The sequence below is a fragment of the Neomonachus schauinslandi genome, chromosome 7 (assembly GCF_002201575.2).
Source record: "Neomonachus schauinslandi chromosome 7, ASM220157v2, whole genome shotgun sequence".
NCBI lineage: Eukaryota > Metazoa > Chordata > Mammalia > Carnivora > Phocidae > Neomonachus > Neomonachus schauinslandi.
Window position 1 is genome coordinate 109670187 of NC_058409.1, and position 14090 is coordinate 109684276.

At 52.8% G+C, this 14090-nt stretch overlaps 1 protein-coding gene across 2 annotated transcripts in view; it reads right to left on the reverse strand.

Moving 5' to 3' along the window:
* Positions 1–14090, reverse strand: part of PPARGC1B (PPARG coactivator 1 beta) — a 103727-nt gene that overhangs the window by 14473 nt on the left and 75164 nt on the right. Inside the window, exons 2-4 of one of the 2 annotated variants that reach the window (XM_021695493.2) lie at positions 10844–11017; positions 4056–4277; positions 731–847 (exon numbers count right to left, since the gene is read on the reverse strand). In XM_021695493.2, the coding sequence (XP_021551168.1) occupies positions 731–847; positions 4056–4277; positions 10844–11017 (513 nt within the window). The remainder of the gene's footprint in view (positions 1–730; positions 848–4055; positions 4278–10843; positions 11018–14090) is intronic. The other variant, XM_044916904.1, reaches the window with a different exon arrangement.

Sequence of the window (14090 nt, forward strand, 5' to 3'; positions counted from 1 at the left end):
TGTTCTAAAACTAAATTGTGGTCATGGCTGCACAACCCTGTCCCTTTACTACAAATCATCGAATTGTTCTTTCGAAATAAGTACCTTTTATGATATATAAGTGAAACCTCCATAAAACTGTTAAAAAAACAAACAAAAAAAAAACCCTGTTTCTGCCCCGAGGGCATGGGATTGTGTGCAATAGTGTCCTGCAGGAGTGTCCAGGGACCCAAGGCGAAGGACCGAGTGCAGGCTCTGAGTCACGGGAATGCCAGGAATCACCAGTGAAACCTCTTTGAAAATCTTGGAAGATGGAGTCCAAGGAGGAAAAGGGATTTGCTTCGCTCCTTGGTGTTCACAACAGAGCCTGGGACTCTCCCATGGCTTCCACCCTGAAGAAATCCAAACTCTTTACTGTGGTCTCCAGCGAGGATCTGAGGTTTCTGTGTGTCACCCATTAGAATAAGCTCGCTAAGAGCAGGCCACATCTTCCTGTCCCTGCTCTAACCCAATGTCTAACACGGTGCCTCAAACACTGAGATGTAGGAGAAAGTCCAATGCTCTTTCCAGAACCCCAAACTGGCCTGGGCCTCAAGAAGTACCCAGCGCACCAGCTACAAGGGCTATGTGAGGCACAAGGAGGGTAAATGGAAGGTGACTGAACTCAATACCCCCTAATAAGAGCTGAAGGTTGCACCCCTCAGAGGCCACCTGGGGGCCTGGGTGGATTTGGGGACACGTGCACAAATACCTTGACACAGGGCCGCTGATTCCTAGACCTGAGGCCTGCCTGGCGCCAGGCGGTCCCTTCCTTCTGGGTATCGGAGCTTGAGGTCGGGTAGGACGTGGCGAGGAGGAGTTTCTGCAGCTGTGGGAGAAGCAGAGAGGAGAGGAGCTGGGGCTGTGCTCTGCTGGGGGACACGGAGAAACGTGGCTCGGGGAGAAGTCTGAGCCCAGAGCTAGCAGCTTCTTGGGATGGCGCACGCCCTGACCCCGGGTCATCACAGAACTATGGTAAGAATACAGGGAGGGCATTTCATGAATATGTTCCCATTACATTAAGTATAGAAAGCAGATTGTCTAACAATCTAAACATCCCCATAAAATGTAAATCGTTTTCAGAGTTACTAACGCCCTGTGCCTTTGAGAAACCCACACAGATCTTGGGGACTGTCTTCCCACTCTACTGTTAAGATATGACATGAACAGTTTATTGGGACACTCTGCATACACTTATAGTACACACGTGTGTGCACACACACAATCTGGAAAGTCGGGCACCACAATGATTCTTTGGTATGGGATTCCAGCTGATTTCCCTTTTGTTCTTTTTGCTTATTCATACTGTTCCATTAAAAGTTAATTTCTTAAATTAAAAAAGTAATACTTGTAAATGGTGTAAAAATATATACCACAAATACTAAGGGGTGGACAATGAGAAGCAAGTCTCCCTCCTGCCTGAGGTGTCCCCTTCTTCCTTCCCAGAGGCAATGACTATTAACCACCTTCTTGTGACCCAATCCTGAGGTTTTCGGATCGATCACACAAGAATGTATGTACGTACCACCTCCAACACACCTGACTGTTTTTACACAGGTGGAAGAATACCAAAGTTTGTCTAGCTTTTCTAAGTTTTCTATAAAAATTGCTGAGACGCTGTTACACTTCTGCACCCAGAGGGTAGGTGCATGGTGCATCCCAGCAAGAGAGCTGGGAGCCGAGCATCCCTGGAAATTCCACCAGGGATCCTGTCCCAGCAAGACTGAGAACAAGTCGGGAAGCATGATGGGTTGTTGCTATAGCACCAATCTTCCCTCAAGGGATATGCCCCCCAGGTCACCCCAGCAAGGAGTGCCAAAGGCTCAGGCACCAGAGAAAAGGCCACTCCTCACTCCCTTAGAAGCTGAGGATTCCCACCACCCCACCTAGACCCCAGACCAACACACACAGCTCTGTGATTCTCTGACATGGACAGCAAAAGATCCTTGAGCCGGTGGGAGGGACCTGGTTCTGGCCCAGCTCAGCCCCACTCACTATGAGACCTTGAGCGAGTCCTTTCCCTCTCCAGGCCTTGGTTTCTCCATTGGCATAATGGCAGCAAGAACACTAAAGGACTAGTTATGAACCGTTTTGGACTCAGGAGTTTCTCAAGGGATAAGACAGAAGCTGCTGACCTCAGAGAGACGCACGGATATACAGAGGTCCATGGGTCCTGGTCAGTCCACCGGTGGACTCTCTGGGACCCATGAAAACTGGGCATCTGGATCACTTCTCAGGGCCTTTTTGAACTCTGTGGGTATGCTGGGAGTCTAGAGGGTGAGTCTGTTTCCCGTGCACCTAGCACAATGCCTGAAGTGCTCAACAGACGTAGGAGGAAAGGCAGTCTGAGGCACGGGAGAGAAACACCCTGTGGCCAGCAGGGGTCGCTCTCTGCCTCTCTGGGGTTTGATCGCTCTCCAGAGTCCCCACACTGAGAATTCCTCTTGGTAGTACTACCGCCAGGACTATTACTTAGATAGTATTTATTGAGCAACTGCTGTGCCAGGCACCGTTCTAAGTGCTCTCCATGCATTATCTGCTGGACTCCTCTTAACAGCCTTTGAGATAACCGCTATTATCAGCTTCACCTTATGGACCAGGAAGCTGAATCAGAGATATTAGGGATCTAAAGGACCCACAAGCACTAACTGCTGGGGCTGGGATTCAAACCCAGTCGGATTCCTGTCAGCAGAAGCCACAATGTGGGACTGAACACATTCTCGTGCCCAGCACACAGTAGGTGCTTACTAAATGTTTCATGCCGCCCTGGGGAACTTGCAGGCAGTGGGAAAGAAGGAAAAGGCTCCTGGACCAGAAGTCAGAATACTGACTTGCTCTGTGACCACAGGAGAATCCCTCCCTGCTCTGGGCCTCAGTTTTCCCAGAGCTGCACTTGATAGTCACCAAGGGCCTTTCTGCTCAGAACTTTCCCTGACCTAAGACCCTTCCCAGCTCAATAGGCTCCGATTTTCCAGCTGGGTCTTGTCAGCCCCCAGGAGCTGCAGCGCCAAGGCAAGGACCCCAAGATAGGTGAGTGAAGCTGGACTTCACATGCTCCATGACATCTCAGCTCCCAGCTTCCAACACCCTCAGCCTGAATCAGGGGCAACTGCTTTCAGTAACTTTTGAGGTCTGGACTCCTTTGAGAACCTGACAAAAGCTGAAGGCTTCTCCCCAGAAAACTGCTCATTCCCCCATTCCACATATACTCACAGACGGCATTGAGCTTCTGCTGGTGGGAGCATCAACCAGCCCAAACCCTGTGGAGGGCAATCTGGAACCAGCTGTCTAAACTGAAACATCGGGTATCTGTAGGCCCAAGAATTCCACTGCTAGAAACTCACCCACTTAGATCAGGCAAAGGCCTGTGCCGGGACACTGACCCCCACAGTGTAGCAATCAGAGTTGAAACAACATAAATCTCCACCAACCAGGAGACGAGTTAAACAAGTTACGGTATATCCTTACAAAAGAACACTACGCAGCTGACAAAAAGGATGGAGCAGAGTGATCTGTGCTCATCTGAGTTTTCAAGACAGTTCACTGAGAAAAGGTGCAGAGCAGTGTATAATGTGGACTCCCTTTTGTAGTTTAAAAAAAAAAAAGGTGGAAGAGGAAAGTCACAAAACAGATCGGTAACCATGGTTACCTCCAGGCAAGGAGAACACAACTGTGGGATGGATAAGGAGGTTTTGCTTTTAACTATCCACATTTCCTGCTTGAATTTTGACTGCGTGTGCATGCATAACCTTCAGGGAAAGGTTTACATGTGATTTCGAGGGTTTACCACACAAGGAAGGTCAACCGGTGAAATCCCAAAGGACCTGCAGAGTGCAGGTGGAGCCTGCGGGGTTAGTCCAGCTGTACAGGCAGGAACAGTGAGGCCCGGAGGCCTTCCAGGCTGCCCTTCCAGGCTGCTCAGTGGTGCACAGAGAGCCCTGCAGCAGCTGGTGCAGCTTCCCCTGCACCCACAAGCCTACACCCAGACAGCACAGCCCAGCCCACCACCATCACGTCAGCTGGAACTAGGTTCTCACCAGGGAGAGCTCGTCCACCTCAGGTGTCGGGGCCTGGGGCCTTTCCAGCGAGGGGCTGGGGCTGGGGGGTGCAGATGAGGTGGCAGGTGAAGCCGAAGTGCAGGATGGTGCGTCTCCACCGTCCAGGGCCGGGAAGGCAGCCAGACCCACGTCGTCTTCAGGGATGTCGTCCAGGGTCTTGGTGAGTGCTGCCAGGAGGGCCTCATTCTCGCTGTCGATGATCTGAAGTGAGGAGCGCGGTGGAGCAGAGAGGGACACGGTTAGTCAGTACCCTGGGCTCGGCCGTCTGCACGTCTTCTTGGTAGAAATCTGCTCTGCACATGCAGCTGCACCACCCTCAGCCCCTTGCCAAATCCTCTCCCGTCCTTCCCCCGCTCTCAGATCTCTCAGTATCGCTGGGATAGCAGATGCCCAAGAAACATGTTAGCGACTCAGGAATCACAGAAGTTTGCGAGCAGGCAGCACGTGATTCTGGAAAGAGCCTCACCCCGGAAGCTCCAATCCTGGCTCTGCTGCTCCCCAGTGTGAGCACAGGGCTGTCCACCTGGAAGACACCTGCTGTCCCCTTGACCAAGGACAGCGGCCTCCCACACCACAGCCTCCTGTTCTGACTCCTGGGACACAGCCCTTGGCCCCTGAAGCTGGTCCCTGCCTCTGGCAACAGCACCCCATTGCGGCCTCCCAGCCCCGCTGACGCTGGGGCCCAGGCAGGCAGCGTACAGGATGGAAGCTCTGGGGTTGGCTGTGACAATGATAACCACAGCAATAATAAACCGCTCCCATGTCCCAGGGGGTTCCTCGGCCTTGCTCACCACTCAGGAGTGGTGGCTCAGGAGCTTGGGCTCTGGAGCTGGGGTTGCATCTCAGATCCCATACTTATCAATCATGGGTCCTCGGGCAAATTACTTAGTTTCTTCATCTGTCCCACACAACAACAGTACCTACTTCTTACGGTTATTGTTCAGGACCTGACTTCATCTGAGTTAACGTGTATGAAGATGCCTCTCAAACAAATGGTGCCTGGTGCATAATCAGTACTCAGGACCACCGCTCCCATCGCTACTGGGATGACGGTGGCAGTGGTGTGGGCAGCCTCTCCCCCCCCTCCCCTCCCCAGACACGCATGTACTGAATGGCTACTCTGTGCCCGGCACGGTCCGGGCACCAGTCCTACCGCACGCCAGGACAGGTGCAGCCCCTGCCCCCATGGAGCTTCCTCCCCAGCGGAGAACAGACTTAGAACAAGGGAACAAACAAGATCATTTCAGGGAATGGAAGTCTAGGAAGAAAGTAATCGGAAGCTGCTACGGAGAGAATGGGTGAAGAGTTACAGGCTAGTGAGGGGGGTCCCAGAAGGCTGCTCTGAGCAGCTCGCTGGCACTTCAAATGAGGCCTAGAAGACAAGAAGGCGCCAGGCGAAGGGGTGGGGGGGGCAACAGAAGACTCCAGGCAGAGGGGAAAACCTGGAGCAAAAAGCCGGGGACAAAGACTGGGGCCAAGGAGAGGAGCAGAAAGGCTTCGTGAATTCTGCCTCAGGGAAGCCTCACAATGAGGTCTATGATGGGAGTTCTACTCTAATCTCTATTTTGCACTTGGGGAAACTGAGGCATGTGGAGGTTGAACAAGGTGTCCAGGGTCACAGAGTAAATCCAGGACAGGGGAGGACTTCTACTGAGGCCACTGTGGCACAGATGAGCTGAGACTCGAGCTCCTCCGATGCCTCAGACCTACAATGACAAGGGTCAGCACGCACACGGCCTGCCCACCCACAGACAGCAGCCCGCGGGCCCCCATGCCCAGAGGCCCTGGAGCGTGGCGCTCACACGGCTCCCAGGTGAGGCACCGAGCACCTGGTTCAGGAAGCCCTGCCCGATGGGCCTGTTCTGGCAGGAGGCGCCTGCGGTCACGTGAGGCCTCCGCCCGCACTCTTTCCCACCCCAGGTCAGGCTGTTTATCCCTTCTTCAAGAAGTGCATCTGAGAATCGCATCTCGTGACGGCCTTCGGCTGCACTCAGCCCCTTCCAGGCCTTTACAACCGGACAGCGGCTGAGTAACTCGAAGGGGGACATGGGGCGGAGAGGACAAACGCGTTTGTCATTTTTGGAACAGAGCTAAAATAAAAGAAAGGTCAAAAGAAGATTTTGGTTGGGCCTGACCCAGGCCCTGGGGAGTGTTTGTGTATGGGGGGGGCAACAACACAAGGGCAGATCCGGGCCTGCAGACCCTGGCTCGAGAATGTGATGGGCTCATTTGACTGCCCCCCACCACCACCCTCAGGCCAGAGTCCCCTGTATTCCCAGAGTGATCTGTCTCTCCTGACAGGACCTGAAGTAAGACCTTGGAACCAGGGACCCAATGACCACTCTGGGGGCTGACCACATGAGACTCTGCCACCACGGGGTGACTGTGAGCCAATCGCTTCTCTCTTCTAAGCCTTGCTGGTTTTTCTGTAGAATGGGAAAACATGATCCCCCTCCCCCCGCACTGTCTGCTCAGGAAGGCCAGGTCTGGAAGTAGTGACGAAAGTCCTCCTCCAGAGGGTGCTCCCAAGCCTAGCTCAGTGCCTGGGGCAGGTGGTACCCAGGCAGATTTGTCGAACAGAACAACGAATGCACCAAATAGTGAATTCTGGCCACCGGGAGATACTGAGATGAGCATCTCGAAAGAGAGATTCTAGAGGGAAGTTATTCAGAAATGATGTCACCAGCACCAGATGGAACGAGAGCTCCCCCTTTCCCACAGGGACACAGGGACACAGCCAATGGCCCAGAGATACTATGAATTATCACACACATCAGAGCTGGATCCCTCAGGGATCATGTAATGACCAGGGGTGTTAAACATGGGCCCCACACGCCACTGCCCCTCCCCCATATCATTCACCAATTGTGGCTCTTGTTCTTTCCACACCAGTATCTTTCTGTTTTGTTTTGTTTTTTTTTTTTAAGAGAAGGAGGGGGAGGGACAGAGGGAGAGAGAGAATCAAGGAGGCTCCACGCCCAGCGCAGAGCCCGACGTGGGGCTCGATCTCACCACCCTGAGATCATGACCTGCGCTGAAATCAAGAGTCGGACGCTTAACTGACTGCGTCACCCAGGTGTCCCTACACCAACATCTGTAACAGAGCCCTCCAGGCAATAACTGATATTCCTCATTTCCTTATGAGGAAACCTATTTGCCATTCTTTTTTTGGCGGGGGGGAATGAAGGTCCAGGAAACAGATTTGTCAAGGTCACAGAGCAAGTCAGGGTGGGAGTAGGATTTACTGTGTGCCAGGCACCATGGGAAAATGAATGTAAAACAGCCAAGCCCTCAGGAAGCACCCAACAGGCTGGGCCAAAACGAAATGAGTAACAAAAGACCTGCCCCTCTCCTCAGCCCTCCCTGGGCTGCTCCAGCTCGGGAGCAGCCAGCGGGGTTGGAGGCCCTGACCCTGCCGGGAAGCAAGGCCGATCTGCCCACAGCGTCCACAGCGTCTGTCAGCATCCAGGGTAATACATCACAGGGGCCGCACCACCCTCTCCTCTTCGCGGGCCCACTGGCCAGGCTCTGCCTGCTCCACTTGGAAGTGGAGTGCAAATTAATGGAGAGTTAATCAGGGAAGGAAGGGATATTAATAGCCTCAGCCCCACCCCAGCCTTCCTGAGCTGCTCTCAAGCCGGAGGAAAAGGAGTCTTGAAGAAATCTTAGGGAAAATGCTTCACTTTGAAGGCCTAGGAGGGGTCTGAATTCCGGAATGACATAGAACAGGATTTCTGCTACAAGGGACAGAAATCCCGCCTGTCCAGGAGACTCAACTGGGCTCCAGAAAACCCAGGAAATCAGTTTTTCCTCCTTTTTTTCCAGCAGTGGGTCCACAGATTTCATCAGAGTCTAAAAGGACCTGGTGACCCTCCCCTCAACGGATCAAGAACCACTGATTGAATCCACCACATTCCCCACATGGGGAAACTGAGGCCCAACTCAGGGAGCTCCTTGCCCAAGACCACACAGCAAACTGACAGAACAACCCAAAGCCTGCTTCCTCCAAAAATACTTAGCGACGGTTGTGGTCCTGGCCAGAGGACTCTGGAAACGCAGAGACACGGAGGGCACCGTCCCTGCCCCCGAGGAGGTGTTAACCCTGTCACCGTGGCTTGCCCTCCACGCTCCCAGTCTGTTTCCATAGCAGTGGCACCATCTGACTGGGGGAACCCAACTCTGACCCAGGCAGCATGGCCCCAGGATTCCCAGTGGCCAACTGAGAAAACCGAGCTTGTGGCCAAGAGAGAACCCACGACACGAGCCTGAGGTTTGTGGAATGGGACACATCTGGTCCTTGGCAGGAAAGAATCACCATCAGTTCCTTCATTCAACGCATGTGATCGAGTCCTTACGACGTGTGAGGGCCCGAGACGAATCCAATGCTGTTTGTCCTCAAGAACTCACCGTCTAAAGGGCACAGAGACACAAGCAAGCCCGTGCATGGGCACACGCAGATGGGAGCCCAGGAGAGGAACTCACCAACTGCCTAAGGAGGCAACAGGAGAGCTGGGCCTTGATGGATTTATTCATCTGATAGCTGTTTGTTAAGGCCCGAGCGAGTGCCAGGCTCTGTGCAGAGCCCAGGGATAGAACAGTGCATAATGCCATCGTGGCCCCCAAAGTCATGGGGTTTATGATGTGTGTGTGTGGCAGGGGGGCAGGCACTGATCACATAATCACACACACAGGGGCTCATCGTGGGTAATGGGTGGAACTGGCCTGGGCTTGGGAGGGCAGGTGGGCAGGGGTCAGCCAGGGTGCTATCCGTCTGCGAGGGTTCTGCCTTCCTCGCTGGGCTGGGAGCCCTGGGGCCACACAGGCTCACTTGTGCCCAAGACCATTTCAAGCACAGAGTGGGATCTCGGCAGGGGCTTGCTGGTGGGTCTGGCCAGTCTGAGGAAGTGGGGGCCTATTCAGTTCAGGTGGGGCTGGTCTCCATGCAGTATCTAAACCTCTCTCGCTCATCAGCTCTCCATGACCTGAAAGCATTTTCTGGAAGTTAGCCCCCTCTGAGGGAGAAAGCAGCATAGTGTAGGTCTCATCCCTATCGTTCAAATAAAGAATGCAGGTCCCTGGACGAAGCCAGAACTGGAGCCCAGCCATCCTGCTCTGCACAGGGTTGGCAGAGAGGTTGTTCAGCACTGAGGGGTATGGCTTCCTCAGTTAGACCCTTCCTAGCTGTGTGACCTGGCACCAGGTTACTCAACCTCTCTGAGTTTCACTTTCCTCACCTGTAAAATGGTTATTAACAGTCCTTTCTTTATAGGTTAGAATAGACTTGGGAAAAATCCAGACTCCTCACCATGGCCCACAAGACCCTGCATGATCTGGCCCCTGCCTACCTCTCTGACTCTCCCCTGCTACCCGCAGCTCCTCTGTTCCCCAACACAGCAAGCTTTCCTGCTCCCTGGCTCTGCCCTTACTGCTTCCTCTGCCTGGAAAGTTCTGTCCCCGCTCTTTGAGCTCACATGGCTGCTCCCCCTCTCATCCTCCAACTGAAGCATGGCCTCCTCGGAGAGGCCCTTCCTGACCATCCAGTCTTTGGATCCCCTTCTCACACCCAGCTCGTTTCTTTTGTGCACGTGTCACAATGACCACGGTTTCTGTGTTAAATGAGCTTGGGTCAGTTTTCTCTCTAGATTGTAGACAGCACAGTGCCTGACGGGAAGAGGAAGCTTCCATTTCTAGAAGGAGCGCTACAATCCCTGGGGACTGAGACGATGCCCATCACACACCAGCACGACACTTGACATGCGCGCGGCCCATGACTGGTACGATGGTTATCTTGCCAGACAGACGTGGGGAGCGAGGCCTTCTCCCGCCAGTCTTTATGGGGGAGCAGATTTCAAGGAAAGAATAATACATCTGATTGTACCCATCACTCAGCTTCAACACGGCGGATCTTATTACACCTACTACCCTCCCCGACACACCCACACCCAACCCACACCCACAAACGCATGCAGAGCTTGCTGTATTTTGAAGTAAATTCCAAACTTCGTAATATTCCATACTCGGGGGCTTCTTAAAGGAAAGGTCGCCCGTCGTGGGCCCCCGAGACTGGACACAGAGAATGCAAGGTGAGAGGCAGTGATATGCACTGCAGTTCTCAGAACTGCCTCTTTTTAAACAATCTCTAGGCCCCCAGCTGAAAAATGAAGACAGCTGTACCCACTCTAAGAGTTGTTAAGAGAATTAAATGAGTTAATAGACACAACAGGGACAGTCCTGCCACAGAGCAGTTGTTCAATACATGTGAGTCATCTCCGTTATGGCATCGCCGTGGTTACAAAGCCCTGGCTCAGGAGGGAGGCTGACTGGGTTTGCAACCAGCTCAGCTACTGACTAGGTGAATCGCCCTCGGCACATGACTTAACTTCCCGAAGCCTCAGTCTCCTCATCTATAAAATGGGTTCATAATCACACCTGCCTTGCAGGGTAGGGATGAGAATTCAGTGAGATAATACAGGGAAGGGAGGTCTCGGGGTTTTAAACCACCCGGGGCCCACTGAGGGGCTCCCTTCTGACTGGGGTGGCTTGGCAAGAGCAGCTCTTCCCGGCCCTCACTGTGCGGAGGTGGTAACAGGCCCGGCGGGGGGTTGAGAACTGCCCAAGATCAAGGGCAGATCCAGGGCAAGAGGCAGGGTCCCAAGAGCTTTGGGGGTGATGAGACTTCTTTGCATGAGCAAATGCAAAAGCAGGTGGGGCAGGGCAGAGTCAGGCTTTCAGGAGCAGAGAGTGACCGCAAGGCTCGGAGGACATACCTGGAAGAGCTCGGAGTCATCGGGGCTATACTGGCTGGGTTCAGTGTCGGAGTTCTCTGGGCACCACTGCAGCTCCCCGAAGCAGGTGGCTGAGTCAAAGTCGCTGGCGTCCAGCTGGGAGAGGTCAAGCTCGGGAAAGTCAGCGCAGAGTTGCTCCTCCCCGGACCCCCCACCCTGAGGAGACAGGAAGGAAGGAGGCGAGTCAGAGCTGGGCTTGGCTGGATCCGGGCGTGGACTGAACTTCTTACTCATGGTGCTGCAAACTTGGACCTCTGACAGCCCTTGGTCAAGGCCCGATTTTGCCATGTGACCAAGAGATACCAAGGTAGGGCCCACCCTCTGGCAAGGGTTGAATCTACCAGGAGCTAAGCTAAATCCTGCCTGCTGTTCTCTCCCCTCCTCCTTTGCTCTCCTACACATCCCTCAACGCCCCACAGCACCTCTTTCTTCTTAGCAGAACTACTGTGTTGAAAACTTCATTAGAAGCTCTAAACAGATACTCATTTACTGTCCCCACCTGAAAGGGGATTTCTGGAATGCAATATTAACAACGAAACAAAACCCAGCAATAATGATGGCTGACATTACTGAGGGATGACGATGTTCTGGAGAAATACTCATCTATGTTCTCAGCGACTTTACAGGACTATGCGTAATGTCTAAAATGTGGAAGACCAGCCATCAGTGGACAATAGGTAAATAAAACTATAATCACCTGAAGCCTTTTCAGTGCCTCTGAAAATAATGAGGTAGAGGTATATGCTCTCCAAGACACATGAAATGGAAATAAAAACTAAATTGTAGAATATAGCAGGTAGACTATGATCTCATGTGCGTAAAGAGAAAAATCAAACTACACAATTCTTTGTGTACAATAATACATATGCAAATGTACAGGAAAAGGTCTACAAGGCTCTAAGCGCACCTGACCATGGTGGGTGGGGGAGGAGGGAGGCACAGAGGACTACGGTAACAGCAGTGACTGAACCAGCGTATCTCAAAGTGTGGTCCCAGGACCGGCAGGGTCAACACCACCTGGGAACGTGTTAGAAACAATGCAGGTTCTCAGGCCAAACCCCGGACCGACTCATCAGAAGGTGATGGCTTTCTGACCCTGGTCTCCCCCATTTAACGACCACCAATAGAAGGGATGCCCTGCAGATTGAGAAACAGCCCGAGCTAGGAGGCTGACCCAGAAATGGCGTACCACAGGCTTTGGGGTCTGGCAGACCTGAATCATACTCCCCACTCGCCAGCTGTGAAACCTTGGGCAAATCTCTTCTCTCTGAAGCTCACCGGCCTCATCTGTAGAATGGGACAACACCCGCCTCAGAGAGTTAAGATTAAACAAGGCAATGTTACAGCCTGGCTCGGAAGATGCTCAATAAATGGTAGCTAACAGTACTAACAACAAATAAGAAATAAGAATAATAAAAACAATAAAGTGTTTCATGGTGGGCAGAGAGGGTGGGACGGCCTTAGAGAACAAGAAAAGGCCTATGTGACACTTAAAGGATAGGTTTTGCGCAGGCCTCTTCCTTAATTGTTCCCACTTACTAAGCCTCATAAATTATGAACAAATGTATATTATTAGCTCCACTTGACACAGGAAAAAGGCTTTTATCCGAATTTGGGTCAAATGTCTTAATTGGCATTTTGCAAGAATCCTGTACCCACGGGCAGCACCAGCACCAGGTTCTCTCAAGTGGCTGGTCCCCTGCTCTCAGACTTGGGACCAGGGTGCTCGGCGAATCTCTGTCTCCGGGGACATCCCTGGGATCGCCCCAGGCCCCGCCCAACACACCCTACTACTACAGGTCACCACCACTCAGCTGCCCTGGCCGCAGGGAACACTCGGGTGGATGCTCAGCTTCCTTCTCCTCTCTGTCCCATCAGACCGTGGGGATGCAGCGGTCTTGCCTGTTCTGGATGGTCTGTTTCCAGTCTTCGGCTATGGTGGACAGGTCTGCAATATGTGTGTACAAGTCTTTGTGTGGACATAGGTCTTCAGTTCCCTTGGGCAGATACCTGGGAGTAGAATGGCTGGGTCATACAATAAGTGTATGTGATTTTGTAAAAATGACAAAATTGCTCTCCAGAATTGTTGTACCATAATCCACGCTTACCGGCTGTACTGAGAGGACCCACTGTCCCACACCCTCCCCAGCACCTGGTGTTGTCAGTCATCTTAATTTTAGCCAAGCAAGTGAGTGTGTTCCAGCATTTATTAAATGCTACTATGAGCCAGGCACTGAGACATGTAAGACTCAGTTTATTCCCTCACGAGTTGACATTTTGGTAGGGAAGAAAACACATCAATATTTCCTTATAGGTCGTGTCAGTGCTCTGAAGGAAACGGGCCAGGTGCACTGAAGGAGGAGAACAGAGGGAAGGGAAGTCTGCGTTAGTCGGGGGGGGGCTTCCTGAAGAGCTGGTGTCTTGAGTTGAGACTTGGAGGAGTCAGGCAGTGGAAGATGTGGGGAGGAACGTTCCAGGCCGAGGGCCCAGCAAGGCAAAGACCCAAGCGTGGGCCGAGGCTAGAGCATGAAGCCCTGACTAACGGTCAGTGAGGCTGCAGCTCAGGGAGCCAGGGGGGATGGGGGAAGATGCCTTCAGAGAGGCCGGTGGAGGCTGGATCAGGGAGGGATTGTAAGGGATTTGGGTTTTACTCCAAATGTGATGGGGGTGGGGTCAGCGTTGAAGCAGGCAGATGGGTTAGGCAGGTGTAGCATCCAGGAGAGGGGCGAGTGAAGGGGCTGGGAGGCACCACTCAGCCACGGCGAGGGCTGTGGAGCAGGAGGGAGGGCCAAAGCAGAGACCCCTGAGTGCTGGGCAGCTGGGGTCTCCCTGATCAGCAAAGCCCCCAGCGATGAGCTCTCTGTCCCTGATCCCTCTCATCCCAGTAACTCAGAGAAGCCACATCTGTAGGACTTGCTTCTTGAGGCTTAGAAACCACTATAAAATCAGAGTCCCAGAACTGCAGACCGGCCCAGAACTAGCAGCCCTGAGAGGTTGTCCAGGAAAGTCATTGCAGACAATCTGGGAGTCAGAGGCCCTTCAAGAACCAGACAAGAGCTATGGATAGCATTTTTGCTGCCCATAAAATACGTCTGAGCAATGCATCTGTATGCAAGAAATTTATACTTAACCCCCAGGCCTTCACAAATGCAGCATAAGAATCCCTGGCCTGGTTGGTCTACTCCCTTCCCTTTGCAGATAGGGAAACTGAGGCCCAAGGAGGATAATG